Source organism: Carassius auratus, unplaced genomic scaffold (genome assembly GCF_003368295.1).
Source record: "Carassius auratus strain Wakin unplaced genomic scaffold, ASM336829v1 scaf_tig00025274, whole genome shotgun sequence".
Classification (NCBI taxonomy): Eukaryota; Metazoa; Chordata; class Actinopteri; order Cypriniformes; family Cyprinidae; genus Carassius; species Carassius auratus.
This window is the reverse complement of record NW_020525407.1, coordinates 67,421-87,061: the sequence shown is the minus strand read 5'-3', so window position 1 is coordinate 87,061 and position 19,641 is coordinate 67,421. Positions and strand designations below refer to the sequence as shown.

General features: G+C 37.7%; 2 protein-coding genes across 7 annotated transcripts; both read right to left on the bottom strand.

Annotated features, from left to right (window-relative positions):
* Nucleotides 1-4,026: 4,026 nt before the first annotated feature.
* LOC113078325 (homeobox protein six1a-like) lies at nucleotides 4,027-6,491 on the bottom strand. Its single transcript, XM_026250649.1, has 2 exons — nucleotides 5,563-6,491; nucleotides 4,027-4,783 (listed from the first exon to the last, which is right to left on the bottom strand). The coding sequence occupies exons 1-2, from the start codon at nucleotides 6,120-6,122 to the stop codon at nucleotides 4,492-4,494; spliced, it is 852 nt and encodes a 283-aa protein (XP_026106434.1). The 5' UTR covers nucleotides 6,123-6,491; the 3' UTR covers nucleotides 4,027-4,491.
* A 5,662-nt stretch (nucleotides 6,492-12,153) lies between these two features.
* LOC113078322 (homeobox protein SIX4-like) lies at nucleotides 12,154-19,539 on the bottom strand. Of its 6 annotated transcripts, XR_003281482.1 has the most exons (5): nucleotides 18,388-19,537; nucleotides 15,217-15,863; nucleotides 14,028-14,528; nucleotides 13,343-13,410; nucleotides 12,154-13,180 (listed from the first exon to the last, which is right to left on the bottom strand). XR_003281482.1 is itself a non-coding variant. In XM_026250645.1 (4 exons), the coding sequence occupies exons 1-4, from the start codon at nucleotides 19,179-19,181 to the stop codon at nucleotides 14,130-14,132; spliced, it is 1,734 nt and encodes a 577-aa protein (XP_026106430.1). In that variant the 5' UTR covers nucleotides 19,182-19,539; the 3' UTR covers nucleotides 12,154-14,129. The 6 variants fall into 6 exon arrangements, 4 of the variants coding, with proteins under 4 accessions (XP_026106430.1, XP_026106427.1, XP_026106429.1 ...); XR_003281481.1 differs by having other exon boundaries at nucleotides 13,343-14,528; nucleotides 18,388-19,536; XM_026250645.1 differs by having other exon boundaries at nucleotides 12,154-14,150; nucleotides 14,257-14,528; nucleotides 18,388-19,539.
* Nucleotides 19,540-19,641: the final 102 nt, after the last annotated feature.

Here is a 19,641-nt window from a genome sequence, read left to right as displayed (position 1 = left end):
TTTTTTTAATGCAATCTGCTGTTTTCTTTTGGGCCTCTTTGTGGTGCTTAACAAAACCACCAGAGGGCAGAAGAGACACTGTGGTAAATAAACCTGCAGCCACAGTAATTATGATTCTTTCCAGCTCCTGCTAATGATATAATGAGTCGAGACCACAGAGTCATTGTGTTAGCAAAACGAAGTGTACAAGACGTACAAATAAGAGAAAAGTGTGTGTGCGGATACTCTTGAATTCCCTTCCTGTTTTATAAGGAAAATAGATCAGTCTCTTCATTGAAATTTTGTATGTTGATGTTTAATTATGATGCTGTTTGAATCTTTAAGTTAAATTACTAAGAAATGTTCACTGAGCCAAAGAGTAAAGTAATGAGAGAAGAAAAAGATGAGAGAAGAGAAGGCCTTTTGTTATACCTGTTGGGAAACTGTTTCGTGTAGTTTGTCCAGTTCTCCCGCAGATATCTGAACTTTAACGGAATTCCATAATCAATGTGAATCTAGATCACTGCGAACCAGGAAGACAAAAAGAAAAAGAAAAGAAAAGAAGAAGAAGAAGAAAAATAGCCACTGTAATGTCAGCCAGCAGCAGCACACCAGAGAAACTTGGATTAGACTACAAGATGAGGGTGTGTGTGTGTCTAAGGTTTTGAACTATATCACACTGATCTCATTGTAGTAATTATACTCCAAAAAGAGAATGCTCCAAGTCCCAATGAAAAACAGGAAACTATCATATTTCTGTTTTCATTTCCTGAGTTTTTTCTTTAATGGAGCCATCTAGAGTTTGATCCTGTTCTCTCTCTCCCTCTCTCTGGGGAGTGAAATTTTGGCTTTATGCTTCCAAGCCTGAAAGAGCTGCCAAAATGAATTCTGTTTTTCGACAGGCATTGTTTTTAAACATGCATCTTTTTAATGCAAGATGCTGTGAAGAACTGATATTAATTTAAACAAAATTTAAATACATTTTTGCAAAATTATTACAGTTTTTCTCAGTCACTTTGGTACATTTCTCAAATCAGAATTGAAATTCTCAAAACTACCTGTTCAATTCTCAGATCATTGTGTCACTTGTGCACATCAAAAAAGCAGTTTCTAATTTCTTTGAACAAGTTGCAAATGCTTTGGTACATCCATGCAAATGATTATGTACAATTCTCTGTTGTTTACTACATTATCAGTTGCTAATGTCATGTTGCTCAAAGTGTATTATATAGTTTTCTGTGCAATAGTCTTTAGTTTATCATATAAGTCATTAAATGCAAAATGTTTAATCTAGTTGTCATAAACTGCCAAGCACATTTTTTTTTTACACATTATTATTAGACTTTTTGGCAATTTGGCATGAATTGTGCAAGTGAATATTTACTAATGAAGAGAATGTAGATGATAAACCAATGATAAACCATTTCTCTGAAATAGCTCAAAGGTTCATCTCATGAATATTCAGTTGGAAAGCTTACATATAGTGTATAGACAGAGGACAACACAAGAGTTACACATTCTGACAATTGACTTATTTTCATCTTTGTGCCCATATTTCTTTTTCCTTTTTTATATCACAATGACATTGTGCCAGACCACTAGTAAAAGTGTAACTGGGAATTCAATCCAGTCTCTTTCAGTCAATATCCCACATACAGTTATGTGTAAATGTGTACTTTTGAAATGATTATATGGCATACATAAGCATATGGCATACTGTTCAATACAGTAACTGTCATCCAAAATGTTGCCATATTTTACATCAGAACATCCCTCCAGAGTACACTGTTATATTGACATCATGACTAAACAATTTGACTGTCTTATCCGTACACAATGACACAGGGGCTTGTCATTCTGATGGCACTGACATGTTCATTGACACAGATATTTACTTTTGAGAGATGAACTAAGGATTTTGAGTAAGAGACTGGCTTTTGCAGGTTATCCATGATGTTTTGCAAATTGTGAGTTTGATTCGAGAAATGTACCAAAGCGACTGAGAAAAACTGTAAATGTATCATTATTATTATTACTGTTGTTGTTATAAAATATTGTATGTTTATGCAATGTATTTATTTAACAAAAGAAAAAGGCAAAGTAAAAATGAAAAGGGATATAAAATAAACCATGCCAATAGACATATGTACAAATATGAAAATACATGTTTCAAACCTAAAACTTATTAATTATTATTTCAAATATTTGCAGTTCCTCTTGTTAGATATTTATTTTAAGCATGATGTTATCTCTGAGATATGTGTGTCTGTGTGTGTGTGTGTGTGTGTGTGTGTGTGCCCTGCTGAAGCACTGTAAGTGAGAAATGCCTGATTCAGTTTCAGTGACCTTCAAAAAAGTGGATTTCAAAACTGATGTATCGCCCATATCCCTTTCCCACAAACACATGTTAGTCTTTGTCGGGGGTCTGGCTGGTTGAAGTGTTGTCAGGTCCATGCATCATTGGTAACAAAATACCCTTCTTCTGGCTCTCTTGAGACTCACTTTAAAAGCTCCTTCCGTGCGGCCCCCCTCCCCCAAAACCCATTTAAGGGTCAGTTTCCATGAGAGTTCTGGATGAGTGACTACCTGGGCAGGAAAAGCTATCTGACAAACAGATCCTAATGTGTGAAATTGACTGTCACAGTACAGGTTTGCCACCAGAAGTATTTCACAGCATTTTGTCTGTGCCAGAGACAACACTTATGATATCAGAATCTAACCAATACTCAATGTAAATAATAATAATAATAATAAAACATTGCACTCATGGCCTTTCATGAAATAGATTTCTCAATTACTTGGTTTGTATAAACTACCAAAATGAGGAAAGCAGATGTAAGGAATGTTTATATGTGCAAAATATAATTAGACTGTTGATTAAATCCACAGCTGGGATTCATGCCCAGCATTTGTCTTTTTGGGGGAAGAATTCTAAGTTCCTGAGTTTAAGTCAACCATGATATGATATTTATTGCCAATCCTGAATATATTTTAAAAAAAATTGTTTATGTATTGTTAAAAGTGACAGTGAATATTGAATATGCTTTTCAAATCTGGATAGATAGATAGATAGATAGATAGATAGTTTTATTTTAGACTTTACTTAATCCTGAAGATACATGGAAGGCTGGAAGGGTGTCCCCCTTGTTCCTACAATCAAGCCCCTCTAAACCAGGAGAATGGTTCTAATTAGGGTCCGGAAACCCTCTGTGCTCTCTGTTCAAATCCATTTACACTGACACGAGACTATCGACGTAAAAGAGACAGGAAAAGGCGAATTCGTGTTGATCACACTGCCGAATATTCCATAAATGTTGCTGGAGCTGGAAATGTAGAACATTTTATTTGCTTGTCAGTGTCTGGAGTTTTCGCTAAAAAAGAAACAAAAGTTCACAATTGTTGTAAATTGGGTTGAAAATGGTTTGTAGTGTGGTGTGGACTAGGCGTTTTGGGTGGAGGGTCTTTAGAGCGGCTCTTGTGGATCGTGTCAATTTTCAGGCCCAGAACTGACATAACAAACTGATTTTTATTTTTATTTTTTCAGTACTTCCCCTTTCTCTCTCTGTCTCCATTTCTCTATTTTTTGTTAAGTAGGTCAACGTAATGAACTAATAAATGTTTATCAAACGTAGTTAAAAGACTTAAGTGATTTAATGTGTCCTGTTTTGCCTTTTTATATTTCGTTTAACTGAACAATGGTCAAAAAGTCAAAGTAAAAGAGCTTTTAAACTCGGCCCTGGGCGCAGCCTGGCGCATCTTGGCGTCTTTCTGCCCTCTGCATAAGGGACGATTTTTCTTGTTGATGTTTTAAGACGTTCTCATTTTTCACGCGCTCTAGCACTCTTCCGGCTCGGACGTGTCACGTGGATTGGCATATATATATATATATATATATATATATATATATATATATATATATATATATATATATATATATATATTTTTTTTTTTTATGTTGATTTCCTGATTTTCTATATTTTGGTTAACAGGCATTTCCAAGTAAAAGATAAATTCTCAAAGCGCTGACTTGACGTGAAAATGTGGACAATATAATATGGACAATATGTAGCCATTGTTTTCAAAACTACACATTCAATGTAGTGCTATACATTTATACTCAATACAAAAAGAACGAAACAGAGTTTCCACATCCATATAGTTAAGTTAAAATTGTTTGAAGCCAATTATTTTCTCATGAAAAATCCATGCTCTTTGTAGTCCAATACAGAACAATTTATATAAATTAATCTTTGAGTAAAACATCATAAATTATTAAAGTTTTATGCATATAACAATGTGAATATTCTTAAATACTGCATGGCCTGACATGTTTTACAAAATGTACGCACCTACTCAAAATTCCAAAAACTCTGAAAAGCTCTTTTGATTTTCTCTCTTCTTCTAATAATTAGCAAAATAATAGTTTATTTCAGCAAACGTCCTCTGTGTCATAAGAATATCCAGTAACACCGTAAATATTTGTTATTTTTGTTTTAAAGTTTTTTAAGTGGCTTAAGATCCTAAATCCACAAGGCTGGATGTTAGAGATCCCAACAGTGAATCCTGGATCTGGTGCGGATGTCCTTGCATGCTATGCACCGAATGCTGCGCACCGAGGCCGGGCATTGGGTATGCTGGAGCCCCGTGATTGTTCATGTTCCCCTGCAGAAGCAGCACGGGGTTGTGCTCGGGGCTCTGCGGCGGAGTGAACTCATCTTCCGAGCTGGACATGAGCGACTTCACTCCGTCGAGCGAAGACCGCTGGCTCTGCTTACCGCCAACGCAGCTGTTCTCGCTGTTTTCTCTGTTGGGTGAATATTACATTTTTAACATATTATATATAACTGACATCTTACAGGCCTAGAATTAGGCTACATAGTACATAGTAGCAAGAAAGTGATAAACTTTAACATTAAAGCCTAGTGTTAAGGTTTCAAAATAGTTTCCTCTTAAAATAATTATTAGGTACATCAGCTAAAGAAAAACTAATGCTTTATATTTGATTTATGTTTTTAACACACAAGAAAAAAAAACGTATTACTTTTCACACAGCAATTTACGTCGCCTGTATTTCAAGACGGCTGAAAAGGTAACTGTCATCACAGATTTACAATATAAAAACTTCAAATCTTTAGAAAATCTTTAGAGCATATAATTTAAAGTAAATCCAACATTTAAAACCTGCGATTAAATGATATAAATACAGGCCTAGATAAATTCTCACTGCAGTAAGAAAAATCTGCCTCTTCTGCTTTTATTGTTTCTTACGTTAGAGAAAAAAAGGACTTTCAAAAAAATCTTAACCGAATTATAAAATTAAAAATAGGCAATATATAAAGTTTTAAATTATAAATGATAAACATACTAATTATAAAATTAGTGTAACTTGATGTTGCTTAGATTCGTATTTCCATTTACATTTGAGTGACAATATATAAAAACGTATCCTATTTTTGTTATCTCTGCTAGTGACTGCAATAATCAAAGCCAGTTTTGCGCGTTTTTTTTTTTTTAAAAAAAAAACGTTATTTCCCTATTATATATGTGTGTGTGTATTAATATTATTAATATAGGCTATCTCACCTCTCTTTTGTCTCAGCTGCCCGGTCCCTCTGCCTCCTGTTTTTAAACCAGTTGCTGACCTGTGTGGTGGTCAGTCCCGTTGCCTCCGCCAGCTCCCGCTTCTCCCGTGGAGATGGATAAGGATTGTGCGTGTACCATTCACGCAGCACGCCCCGCGACTTCTCCTTAAAGCAGTAACTGGTCTCCTCACCGTCCCAGATCGTACGGGGCAGAGGAAATTTTCTACGCACTCGGTATTTGCCCACAGCGCCTAGCGGGCGGCCCCGCAACTTTTCTGCCTCCACGTAATGCGCCTTCAGCCACAGCTGCTGCAGCTTGGGGTGGCTGTGCGTGGAGAACTGGTGGCTCTCCAGGATCTTGTAGAGCTCACGGAAGTTTCCCCGGTGGAAGGCCACCACGGCCTTCGCTTTCAGCACGGATTCGTTCTTGTGGAGGTGATCACAGGCTGGTAGGGACCAAAGGAAACGTCCGAGCCTCTCCAGATTTCCACCCTGCTGCAGCACCTCGCAGACGCACGCGACCTGCTCCTGCGTAAAACCGAAAGAGGGCAAGATTGACATTGCGGCCCGATGCAATCCACCACGTAATATCCTCCTAATCCAAGGCTTTGTAGGTATTCCTCCCTAATGAGTCCTCGGACAAAAATCCCCGTGCCACGTTAATCTGTTGATCCAGCTCCAATTTTAATAAACGCCCGTCAGCCTGTTGTGTGGCACCACTGTCACCTTCTGGGGTTGGATACCTGAGATTCGGATGCGGTTTGTCCGTATGGTTATGTGACAGAGAAATCCAGCACAGCGTCATTCCGTGATTAGCTCGCCCCGTTCTGTTCTGAAACCGGCCAGCAGAGAAGAACTGCATCCACAGATCCATTCCGTTTCCTCCCCAGAGGACGGACGTCAAGGCCTGAAACTGGAGAACTTGAACACACACACACACACACACACACACACACTCTCTCTCTTTCTCTCTCTCTCTCTCTCTCTCTCTCTCTCTCTCTCTCTCTCTCTCTCTCTCTCTCTCTCTCTCTCTAACACTTCATTTGATAGGCTAAACAATTATTTAATTATCACAAGCATCTCCACGTCCTTGAATTGCAGCAGCATTTACGTCGCCTTCTGTTTTTCTCAATACTCTTTCTATATTCCACTTATAATTATTTGTATAGTGTTATGAGTTAAAGCCATTTTAACTATTTAATTTATCATATCACCACCCCCTCCCCTCCAAAAAACCCCAAAACAAACAAACACCTAATTGGGTGGCATTTTCACAGCTTATTAATTGCATGAACGTGTGAGGACAGATATAAGAGTGTGTCAAATATTTTTTATGTAATTCAGTGGCACATCGCAGAAATTAATTATTAAGTAGGCTTTGGTATTCTAATAAATTATTTTTGACTTCGTTTTGCGAATTAATAGATTATACAATACCTATAATGATTCATAAATGTGCAAATATTTCCCTACATGAGCTGATAAGAAATAGCACATCAAAATGAACGAATGAAACTGAACTTACTTGACCTTGAGAGAGAATAATCTTATTTTATTGATGAATCTAATTATATCGACAATAATTGAGTGTAATTAAATCTACATCGACTTTATTTCTTTCAGTTATCTTGTATATGATTACGCTCATGTCCCCCAAAATATAAAATGTTTCCAATAAGAACTGTATTGAAATGTCAAGAATTTCTTTAATCTCTAAATAACCAAAAATATCCCAAGAACACCATACATTTTATTGTTTGTTTTTTGTTGTTAAGATTTTTTTTTTTTTTAGCTGAATAAGATCCATTGAATAATCTTTATTTAAGCAGTGTAGCCTATATTAATAAATTCATCCTGTTGAAAACGCCCCGCGATGGAGCATTTGGTCCGTGCATGTGGTTTTGTAAGCTGGGTCTGAAACACTAAACCGATCCATTAGCGAATAACTTGTGAGCTTGAGGAGCTCTTAGTCTCCCGGTCACAGCTCTTTATCTCTGAAGATATCCGTAACATGACTCCTGGAAATCCAGCTGGCCCGCCTGAGGTTATTTTATTTTTTGGAAAAATATTCAACTATTTTTTTTTCTCGGTGTGAGGATTTTTTTTACCTTAAATGTTCCCTAATGCTAATTAGTATCAGTGTAATCTTTAAATTGGCCTCTCAACACCTGTAAAAACAACCAATCGTGTTCCTCTTTTTCTCGTAATGGTTTATTAATGCCATTGAACAAGCATGGTTTACTCAACAATCAGAAGTTACATTTAAGAATAATCTACTTTATCTATATATTCTACCTGAATCAGAATAGCAAATAATGATTAAATATGAGCTTATGCTGCTGAAGTAATTAACACAGAAATATTGCATCTTGCTTTAATATATTATTTTTGTCACTTCACACCTTGTTTTTGCAAACAGCTATATTTGTCACAAATTAATGTATAAGGATAATTAGTATGAATTGCTTTTATAAATGCACAGTATAATGTTAAGTGTGACCCAGTTAGGTATTAGTTCTAATTCTTTGTGGTGCACGAATATAGCCTATTCTAAAATTTCTAACCAATTTGTGCCTAAAACTTTCTGTCTCCTCTGCACTGAACAGTGCATGAGCCGATGGCAGCTCAGGTTACGGTAGTACGATCAGCACTATGCACCCCCTCCGTCCCACACCAGATCCTCCCGATCCTCTACCAGCCCCCAGCACGGCGGCGTGCCCGCGCTCAGATCATGATCATTTCAAGATGTTTCACAGACCAACAGAAGCGCGCGCGCTCATAGACACGCCGCAGTCCAGTGGGCTCTGTGATGATACAGGAGGACACACACACACACACACACACACACACACCATCCTAATAAGTGCAACATAAACGTCACCGTATTTCATGTTTAGTGCTCTGCACTCCACCACTGTGAAGGTGTAAACTGTTTTCTTTTCACTGTGTGTGTTTATGAGTTTTCTGTGAGGTGTAAATGAAAGACTGAGCGGAGGAGAATCCACCGCTAATTAGACGTTGTTGCAGCCGCTTGAGAGATAAAAAGCTATCCATTACTACTATTACCAGTTCAAGTTTCAAAATAATATTGACTACTGGAATTATTATTCTCATTTTAATTCGTTTAAAAAAAATCCAGTTAGAGTAGCAATGTATACTTATACTTATACAATGTCATACTTATACTACAGGCCTATATTGGCTTGATTAATTACGTATAGAACGTCAAAAACCTTCAAACTATTATAGTTTATTCTCAGTATTCTTGCACATAAACTGAGCTGAGATTATTTGAATGGCTTGCTTGCTTCTGATGTGAAAATAAGAAAACAACAATATTGCCAAATCGAAGAAAACTGATTTAACTGTTTTAAATCGCTAGAATGGAAAGGCTACATGTTAATTTTTTTAAAGAAAAATCACAACCTGCAACCATAATCTCATTGCCCTTTTTTCACTTGAATTTAATTACTTATTAACTTAAGCAACATTTCAAATACAGCAGAAAGTAGGCTACATTAACTACGGTGAATAAGATAAATGGATGGAAACAAAAATATTGTTGCTGTAACGATAACATTTTACAGTAAAGTACAATCAGTCTCCATTGTCCTTCTGGTTTAGAATTAAGTTTTTTTTTCTCTCAATGTCAGTAATTCTAAAATATGTGTATTACTTGCACAATGATCTAAAATGCAGCTTGTCAGTCTGTCATATATTTGTCCTACAGGAAGAGGGCGCCAGGCAGTGACATCTATCTGCTTTTCCCACAAATGGACAAATGAAGTTGATAAAAAGCTCCTGTGTAAAATATATATTATCTTTTTCCTACTCTTTATTAGTAAACTATTTTTTATTTGTAAAGTACTGTAATTCTGTCTTGTTCTTCTATGCAGTGCAGATGTGGTTTCAGCTCAGAATCTGGAACAATGAGATAAAATGCCATTAAATGAATTGAAGAATAATGTCTGTCCTGCACTCTTACAGAGTGGTGTGTGTGGGCTGGCAGAATATAAAGCAGTTGCTCTGTCCCTCTGTGGTCTAGTTTCACCAGGGGGCATAGATTAACCCCTATGTATGTGTGAGTTTCACTGAAATCCTTGCATCCTCTTAATTTTAACAACCTGCCATTCAATTACAAAAACACATTTATGTAAAGATGTACCTTATACTTTAAAAATAATTATAATTACTCCAGACTATAACCCTACCCCATATTACCCTAGAAATGCTTTTGCATCCTTTTGAATGGTTGTCCTGTTCATTCTGTAGCTTTTTATAGAAACACAATTTTATCTGAAAACTACTAGTGGCCTGCACAAAACTTGTGGTGTACGTATCATCCCTGCACCTCTTCTCCCCCCCCCCCCCTCTCTCAGCAGGCATACCAAAGAAATTGTGTAAGTCTAAAGAGGTCAAAGTTAAGTAAAAATGAATGACAGCCTGAATCCCAGAAGGCAAAGAATGAGAGTTCGATGAAACAATTTGATGTTATTTAGGTTTATGGGAAGAAAGTTTTAATTCAAGTGCAACTTCTTATTTTGTATAACTGCATTTATGCACATCTTCTATAACTGATCTGTCCAGTGCAAGCTTTAGAGTTTAAACTGAGGGAAAATGCTTCAAAATAAATGCTGGTATTCACATTCCCTTGTCTGCAAGTATATCTGGTACTCTTAATTTACATTTACATTTGCATGTTTACACTGACAAACTCACAATATATGGCTGGTTCATAAACATAAACCTCACCAGTAAATGAAACACACACACACACACACACACACACACACAGGTATGAAACACAGCAGAGGAGCAGCGTGTGCCCTTTGACCTCTCATTAGTGGGGGCGTGGGGGGAGGTTCTGGTTGCAAATCCAGCTCTGTTTGCTATTAAGGGTTAAGCACCCCTCCTTTCAAACCCCCAAAGGTGAGAGGTCATAGTTTTTAATAAGGCTCAGTTTGAGAGGTTCATATTTTTTTATTACCGCTTCTTATTGTTGCTCAGTGTGAGGTATGTTTGAGTGGTTTCAATCACCATCACATTTTTATTTGCATGTTGTTAATGACAAAATATGACATAAAACCATTGCACAGGAACAGAATCAGCACACATTATAAACTCTTAACAACACTCTTCTCTCTCACAGTGTTCATTTTTAGAGCTGGTGTTATCTGATACCTGGCCATCTCTCATGGCAACAGCATCACTTAGACTGTTAGAGAACAGGTGACAATGCTCCTATTTCCATACAGTCTGTTAAAATCTCTCTTGTTCATGAACCATAATATGCAAATACTTCCAGCAGTATTGCTAAGATTATTGTATATTCAGATTTGTTTGGTATCCAAAATAGTGCTTTCAGCTAAATTTCAGAGAAAAACTTTGGGACCTGAAATTGCTTGGCTGGTTAGCTTGAGTTTTTGTGGTCACCCAGAAATGAAAATTTGCTGAGAATGTACTCACCCTCAGATCATCCAAGATGTAGATGAGTTTGTTTCTTTATCAGAACAGATTTGGAGAAATTTAGCATTGCATTATTTGCTCACCAGTGGATCCTCTGCAGTGAATGGGTGCCATCAGAATGAGAGACCGAAAAGTGGATAAAAACATCACAAGTAATTTAGATGGCTTTTGTGAAGTGAAAAGTTGCATGTGTGTAATAAATCCATCAAGAGATTTGTATCTTTAAGTTGTTATTTCCAGATAAAAATGAATCTATCCATAGCAAAAAAGCCACCCCGTATGAATCAGGAGAGCAATATGCACAACGCAAGCACTGTTTACAAGCGAAAACAGTTCAGAACAGTTTTATATTGAATATGTTGGTTGATTTTGAAGTGAGAGGACAACATGGACTTTTTAAGTGGAGGAAGTGTTATTATTGATTATGGACAGGTCTATTTTTCTATTTTGACCTGAAACAATTGTTTAACAGTTTATCAATATTTTCTTTCACACATTCAGCTTTTCACTTCCAAAGACATTACTCGATGGACTGGAGTTGTGTGGGTTTCTTGTTAATTATTATGAAGTTTTAATCAGCTGTTTGGACTCTCATTCTGACTGCATCCATTCACTGCAGAGAATCCATTGGTGAGCGAGTGATGTAATGCTAAGGAAATTTTAATTTCAGGGTTAACTATTCCTTGAATCCAGAAGCATTGTGTTTTAGATTTACACAATGCCATCTGTAAGAGTCATTTACTAATAAGAGAGAATTTATCTGGCTGTTTCTCTACCTCTACCCCAAAAAAAAACAAAAAAAAAACAGGAGACGGCAGGGCCTCCAGAAATCGCCCTCCTGTTTATTTGAATTTAGGAGTCTGAGACAAGAGCAGCTTGCTAACAAGCTCCAGACCACCAGGCATGTGCAAATGATCACTGCTGATTTTCCAGCACCCGGCCTGGCCTTTCTGTATCAGGTCTCTGTTTCCCTCCCCTCCCTGGCTACTTAAATCTTTTTATTCGCATGTTTCCTGTCCGTCTGAATATTTAACATCCACTGTAGACATAACAAGAAAATGCAAACAAATCTGTTGAAAGTTTACAACATCTTTCAGTCATGAATGAAATCACTCGATTGAGGCTGTTTTTTCAGTATAAATATTTAATGAATCACATTTTGTGCTTCTTCTTTTTTCTTTTTTTGTAGAAAAATACATCATAACTTGAAAATCTTTGTTCATGCTACAATATTATTCACAAGGCTGTTTTGCTTTTTGCTCATACATTAACAGCCATACATTAGCTCATTTGACACCTATATCCTTTTAATTTTGGATAATCCTCAAAGAGACTTTTCAGTCATTATGTGTCATTTCTTAAAGTCATTTCTCATTCCCAGAATGGGTGCATAGCTTTCATCATAAATACTGCAGATGTCTAACCAGCACCAATAACTATAAAAAGAAAAAGAAAAAAAAGGCAGGGAACCTAAAGAAGTGCTGAGCCTCAGAAAGCAAGAAGGCACAAACAAAGAGCAAACTCAAAACCAAAAACTTCTGTAAATGCACACACAGACTCTTCCATATACAAGCAACTCATACACATACACCATTGCAACACCCGGATGGTGAGTTTAATCAAATCCTTCAGGAAAACAGTTAATTTCACTATTTTAAATATATATCCCATATTTCTCAAAACGGTTTGCATGTTAAATTAACAAGTAGTGCTTAGCATATTTTGTGCACAGATAATACCCTAAACTTTGACAGTCGTACAACATCTGTTACAGCATCTGTGACAAGCAGTCGATTACCAACCATTCTGACTCATCCCTTAGTTTGTATAAGCAAACATTGCGTATTTGTATTGATATATGTGTTGTCCGTCTACAATATTATCTGCATATTTCTTGCCTATTATTAATGTAACTGGAAGCTGTAGCCAATGTAATGATTATGGCAATGCCACAAAGATTGTCATAGATTTTGTATTTTTGATCTGAATGGGAATAAAGTGTGTCTGTGCATGTGTGTTTCCATGGTGGGTGACCTTTAAGGTTTGAGTCAGATGACACATGACCAGACATCCACCTGTCTGCTAAACTCAACTCTTCTTGGCAGAAACTAGCAGGTGACTCTCATAAAACACACATACGTCCACACTCCCCACTGTGAGAGAAAGAGAGATAGAGAGATAAAGCGAGCGACAGAGAGAAAATGAAATCTGTCAAGTACCTGTAGCTCAAAAATTCATGTAAACACTTAGTATAAAATGATTGATGGAAGGGATGTGGAGGCAAACATGAAAAAATATATTTTTCCTTTACATACCAGAGGTTTTCAAACTTTTTGATACCATGGACTCCCAAATGATTATTCCCTTCCAAGGGAGCCCATTCCTAAAATACAAAAGGAAGTTACATATGTTTGTGTGTAAAGACCCAGTTTCTCCTGTGAAAAATAAATTATATTTTAAGTGTTTTTTATAATATTATCTGAAAAATATTTTCATAAAGGTTTCTTTTATGTTACTCTGTTTCTTTTATGTTACAGAGTCTTTTTTTATAAAATTATTAATTGTAATTAATCTCTGGATTTTCAGCCAGAATTAAACAATAATGATGTCAATTATTGATTTATTGATTGATTGATTTATATTACTATATTTTTGTTAATTTTTTCCATGGACCCCCCTAGTAATCTCATGTGGACCTCTGAGGATTCCTGTTCCCCAGTTTGAATACCCTTGTTATACACAATAACTTATAGAGTACAAAGATATCTGTGTGTGGAAAGAGAGAGAAAGAGGGGGGAAAAAACACTTTCAAAAACTTCTAAATATTCAAATATGACTTTGCATAGATTCTCCAAATCAAGACAAATTTGCCAAAATAATTCAGAATAACACATCTGGAAATAATTCAGAATAATACAAAACATTTAGAGTCTGAAAACATAAAAAAAACTGTTGTTAAAAAATAATGTTGTGATTTTCTGTAAAAAAAAAGTATTTTACCTCCTTCTCCACTTCTCCACATTCAGAGGTCAGTCATCTCTTCCTCTATATGCACTGTTTTTAGTTTTGTCAGTTGTTTCCCCCCTTCATCCTCGACTGCTCTCATCTCTCCCTTCCCTCCCTCTGAAACCGCACATAGGAAGTCTCCATTTAGGTTTGAGGTCATCTGGGCATCATGACCTCTGAACTCACTGGTAAGGTCCGTTTGGGCAAGTAAGGCTGCACTCACTGTGAGAGTGGTGTAGTCTTGAAGGGTGGTTGTCATGGTGGTGTTAAGTCTGGTGGGGGAGCTGTGGGTGGGGTCAGGACTGTAACCCAGGTGATAAAGGTATCCTCCAGGAGTCTCCAAAGGTTCCTTCTTCACAGCAGACAGTGTGTGAATGCTACTTAGACAGTAGAGTGCTGTGCTGGACTCAAGAGAGGTCAGCTGCAGCCTATCCTGCTTCTCCACCTGGTTGTGGCACAGAGAGGCAGGAGCAGGAGAACTGTCATCAGCAAGGCCTGACAGAAAGAGGGATGAGAGATGACAGAAGATGAGAGAGAGGATAAAGCTCTCCAACTTTTTCAGTGATTCACAAATATTAACGATATACAGTTCATATTCAATTATTATTTGGTTCAGGGGTCAATAACTACAACAAAAACCACAACAAAAAACATTTTATGACCTACATTTCCCTCTCATAAAAGGTTAAATTTATTGTCTTATAATACAATATTTATTAAATTAAAGGTGACAATAAAGACTTTTATAATGTTGCAAAAGATTAATATTTCAAATAAATGCTGTTCTTTTGCACTTTATATTCATCAAAGAATCTTGAAAGAAATAAGATACTTTCAAAAACAATCTAAAATCTTGTCGACAACCCAAACTTTTCCATACGAGTGTACATATAATCAAATAAAGATTAGGCCACTTAATATGGATTCCTTTTCAAGAATTTCATTATGGATTTTTTTTCTTTATTTAATGTTTACTAATTAAACATATTAAATATAGAAAAATAAAAACATTCTCATCATAAAACAGGTGTATTTACTTAATTGTGTATGAGTTGTACTTCTAATGTATTTTTCAATAAATACATAAATAGGAACAAACTGAATGTCATGTCTTTGATGGTCATAAGAAACACAACACACTTCTAGTCTTCTCATTCTGTTCAAAGCAATGAGGCTCACTAACCTTGTGTGACTGATGAGGGTGAAGAAGATGATGAGAGTTGCAAGGTAGGAAGTGCCACCTTGTTACTAAGCAGCGAGGTCCCATTGTCTTCAGGATCCAAGTTGTAACCTTCAAGCTGCAAGCCATTGGATGGAGTGACAGTAAAGGCGGAGCTAATGGACGTGGTCTGGTTCTGGACCAACACATCCTGCCTTACATCCTCTGCTTTCACCTCTGTGTCTGTCCCATTCACACTGCAGTGAAATGAGGGGTACGCCAGTGCAGGATCTTCAGTTACCCCTTTATCCTGTCCTCTATCATCCATTTCCACATCTGCCGTTGACCTGCAAACCAGGGACTGGAGTTCCAAGTTCATGCCACTGAAGAGGACATGTCCTGTGGTGGAAAGAAATGAAGGGGTGCCATTGTGGAAAACAGAAGTGGGAGTGTTGATTGAGACTCTGTTAAAGATGACGGATGGTGGCGAGACAGAGGTCCTGCTGTCTCCAGCCTGCTGGACAATGACCCCGGCCTCCAGATCTCCAGAACAGAGAGGAAGAACTGCATTGCCTATGGTCTCATCAGCACAGATTGACATTGGACACGGGGACAGAGACTCCCGACCTTTACTGCTCTCATCCTCCGTACTGTGATTTCCATCTGACTCACTGAGAGAGAGTGAAAGACAGAGAGCTGTAAGCTTTTGTGTCTTCCCTACACTTTAGCTCATTATAATAGATTTGTGTTCTGTATATGTAAACTTCTTAAATACTTTTTGTTAAATTCTTGAATTGCTGTTTTATTTTTATTAATTAAATTGTATTTTTAATTTATTTATTTTATTACCACAAATGCTTTGGAATTACAAAATCAGTGTTAGCAACACCAAGGTCATGACTCATGGGTTTGATTCCAAGGGAAAGCAAGAACTGATCAAATGTGTACCTTGTGTACCTTGAATGTCATGTAAGTCTTTCTGGATAAAAGTGTCTGCTAAATGCATAAATGTACAATGTACTGAAACAGAGTGCAACTTCAGACCAGGACTGCTGAACAAGAACCAACCAAATCATAAAAAGCTAGAAGTAAGAAAAAAAAATGTTGTTCCATTTGGAAAATTGAAGTACAAATGAAGCTAATTGTATGTTATCAATGTTTGCTGTGACGATGGTATAGGCACACTTTCTTCTTCACTGTGATACATTTTTAAAATACAAGAGTGAAATACTTGGACATACTCTCAATTCTCATTCAGTATGTCTTAAGTGTCTGGAAAAGATCCAATCCAGGTGTCCATTATTTTGAGTTCTTTCTTATACGAGTCTAGATGGCCATTAACCTCTGTAACTTGCTGAAAGAAGGCGTTTTTTTTTTTAATTGCATATTGAAATTACTATTTTTTGACACTGCTGTTGATGTTTTTGCCAATATTGTATGCTAAACACTCGTACAAAGTAATTACTCCGAAAGAGTGAGGGAATAATGAATTATTACTTTTCATTATTTGCTAAACTGTACATTTTCGCGGGCTGACGCAGCTGCAGGAAGATGTAGACGGGAGCGCGCATAGACAAATGGAGAGGTAAGTATCCACTTCACACCGCAGGACCCCCTAGATCACAACTTTCATGTGTCAGCGGTAATACTGTCTATACCACAGACCCTTTTTTTTACGCACGCGCTCACGCAAACCATTTAGCACAATAAGTCCTATGGCGACACAACCCCGCGAACATAGCATGACTTCACAAATGGCCAGCTCTCTGACCACAGTGCCCTTCACCATACGGGGATGAGTCGCCAGTAACAAAAGGTTAAATTTAGCGGATATTTTAAAGTGCAATACACTGCGATTCATGCACTATATTTCAAAGTGCCTTCAGCTGTTCAAACATAAATTCGTCTGATTGAGAGAGAAGGGCGCGTTTAGTGAATGACTGCAGCAGCTGTGAGACTACAGGTCTTCCACAACTGTTCCTTCTCACAGCCAGCCAAAAGATTTTGGCATTGTATTTATTAATTTATTTTTAATTTGTGATAACGTCATTACATGTCTGGGAGATTAAAAAAAGACGCGTCCTTGGTTTTCCATTTAAAAACTCAGTATTGTTAAATTATTGTCTTGTTTATTTTGTTTATTTTAATATGGTTTATATAAGTTCAAATATATTTAACTTTTAAACACATTTCAAAAAGTATTTTGAAAACTCGTAAACTATTAAACATTATAAAAGGTCAATTGTTTTGTAATAATATAAATCATTATATGTTGATGGATTTCTGGTTGAGACTCTGAATGGGGGTCCTGAGTCTTAAGTAAAAAATGCCTGACATGGCCTATTAATATTATCATATTTGTCACACCCCAACATTTGGCACTACAGAAAAGCACAGGATGTCCTCCATAAAAAAAAAAAAAACTAATGCATGCATGTTCAGATTAATATTAGCAGAAACGCATTGCCAAAGATGAACTGTTAGGATAAGAACTAAAACTGTTTTATGTTAGCCTATATGGAGTACAGCTTTAAATTATAAAACTGCCCAATTCAAGTGTGAGTGAATATGATTGTAATATTGTAATAATAAATGTAATATATATATATATATATATATATATATATATAAATGTATTGGAGGGAGGCAATTTCCACCAGGTGCGCTGGAGCTTTGTTTACAAAGAGAAAAACATTACAGTGAATCCTGTATTAATAGTGCATGTCTCTGTATATGTTAAAATCGAGAGCTAAAGAGGAGGATTTCCTCCTCGGTTAAAAAGAAAAGTAAATAGTTCTGAGTGATTTATGTGGTGGGTCGAAGCCTACACGTCAATGGATCCTGAATAGTTAATGTTTACTTAAAATAAACGCACACACATAGGCCTACATTTTACGCACATGTTTGGGTGTCCTTTAGAAGCTGCCTCTTAAAATTTCGACCAAAGCATGTTTTTGTTTTTCTGTAATTTAAAGTCATTCAAAATAAATTAAAGATGAGTCTAAATGTAAAAAGACTGGTAACAAGTTGTGACAACACAAGCAGACAGGAAGGAACATTTTTAAAAAGCATTAAAATGTAAATATTTCATCGATCTCAATCTTGTCAATAAACCAGTTTAAACTCTTGATAGAGGTCTTAACTGTTTCATTCACTGAATAAAGTTTCTGTTTGTGGGTTTCTAGTTTTGCTCACCTTTTGGACTGCGCCTCTGACGGGTTTCTGTCTCTCTGCCTCTTGTTTTTGAACCAGTTGCTGACCTGTGTGAGGGACAGTCCTGTGACCTTGGCCAGATTCCTTTTCTCGGCCGGGGACGGGTACCGGTTCTGCTTATAGAGGTCCTTCAGCGCGTTCCTTGAGCGTTCTTTGAAGCAGTACACCGTCTCCTCTCCATCCCAGATGGTCCGGGGAAGCGGAAACTTGCGTCGCAGGCGATATTTATCCACTGCGCCCAGTGGTCTACCGCGGGCCTTCTCCGCCTCCGTGTACCGGGCTTTGTACCATAAGTCCTGCAGGGCAGAGTGGCACGAGGGGCTGAAACTGTGGCTCTCCAAGATGCTGTAAAGCTCCGGGTAACGCGCCTGGTGGAAAGCCACCAGCGCCTGAGCGCGAAGAATACTTTCATTCCCGCGCAGTAAGTCGCTCTGCGGGAGAGACCAAAGAAACCGGGCGAGTCGATCCACGTTGCCCCCCTGCTGAAGCGCCTCGCAAACACACGCAACCTGCTCCGCTGAGAAAGCCAAAGAGTTCGATGCTGCTGCGGGTGAAGTGTGCGCAGACAAAGAGTCCATAGTGGGCATCTTGCGCTCCGGTGGAGAGGTCTGCGTCTGGTGCTGCCTGACGAGCATCCCGGTGGCCACTGGAGTGTCCAGAATCAGGAGTTTGACGTGCCCCCGACTGTCCGTGGAGCTCTCGAGAGGCTCCGCGTACTTCACATTTTCCTTTTTGATCTCGCCTGCCACTGTCACTTCAGTAGAGGAAACAGACATTGTTTTTATTCTTCACCTCAGATTCCTTTAGTCCGTCACCCCGCCTCGTTTCTGCCCGAAGCTGATCCGGTTACCCGTGCGCCATGCGAGTGATATCGGGTGTCTTTGTAAGTGGATAGCTTTCCCCTTTCACTCCAGCAGCGTGACTTCTCAGCCCGATAGTTTGAGGGGGGCACACATGATTGGCTACACGAAATTTCGAAAGGGGCGGGGCGAACGCAGCTTCAAGGCGAACACATTGAAACGAAGCTGTCACTCAGCCGTGACGCGCTGCCGCAGCTCACCTGCGCTATAGGTGAGATCTCATTCGAGGCTTTAGTTTACACTTAATCGTAACAGACACGCACTGTTCATACAACAGACACTTCAAACGACACAGACATTTACAAAACGACAAGCCCTAGCCCTAAGTTCATTTTATCTCCGTTTGAAAGTTTCTTGGTCTTTTAGGTCTAAAAGG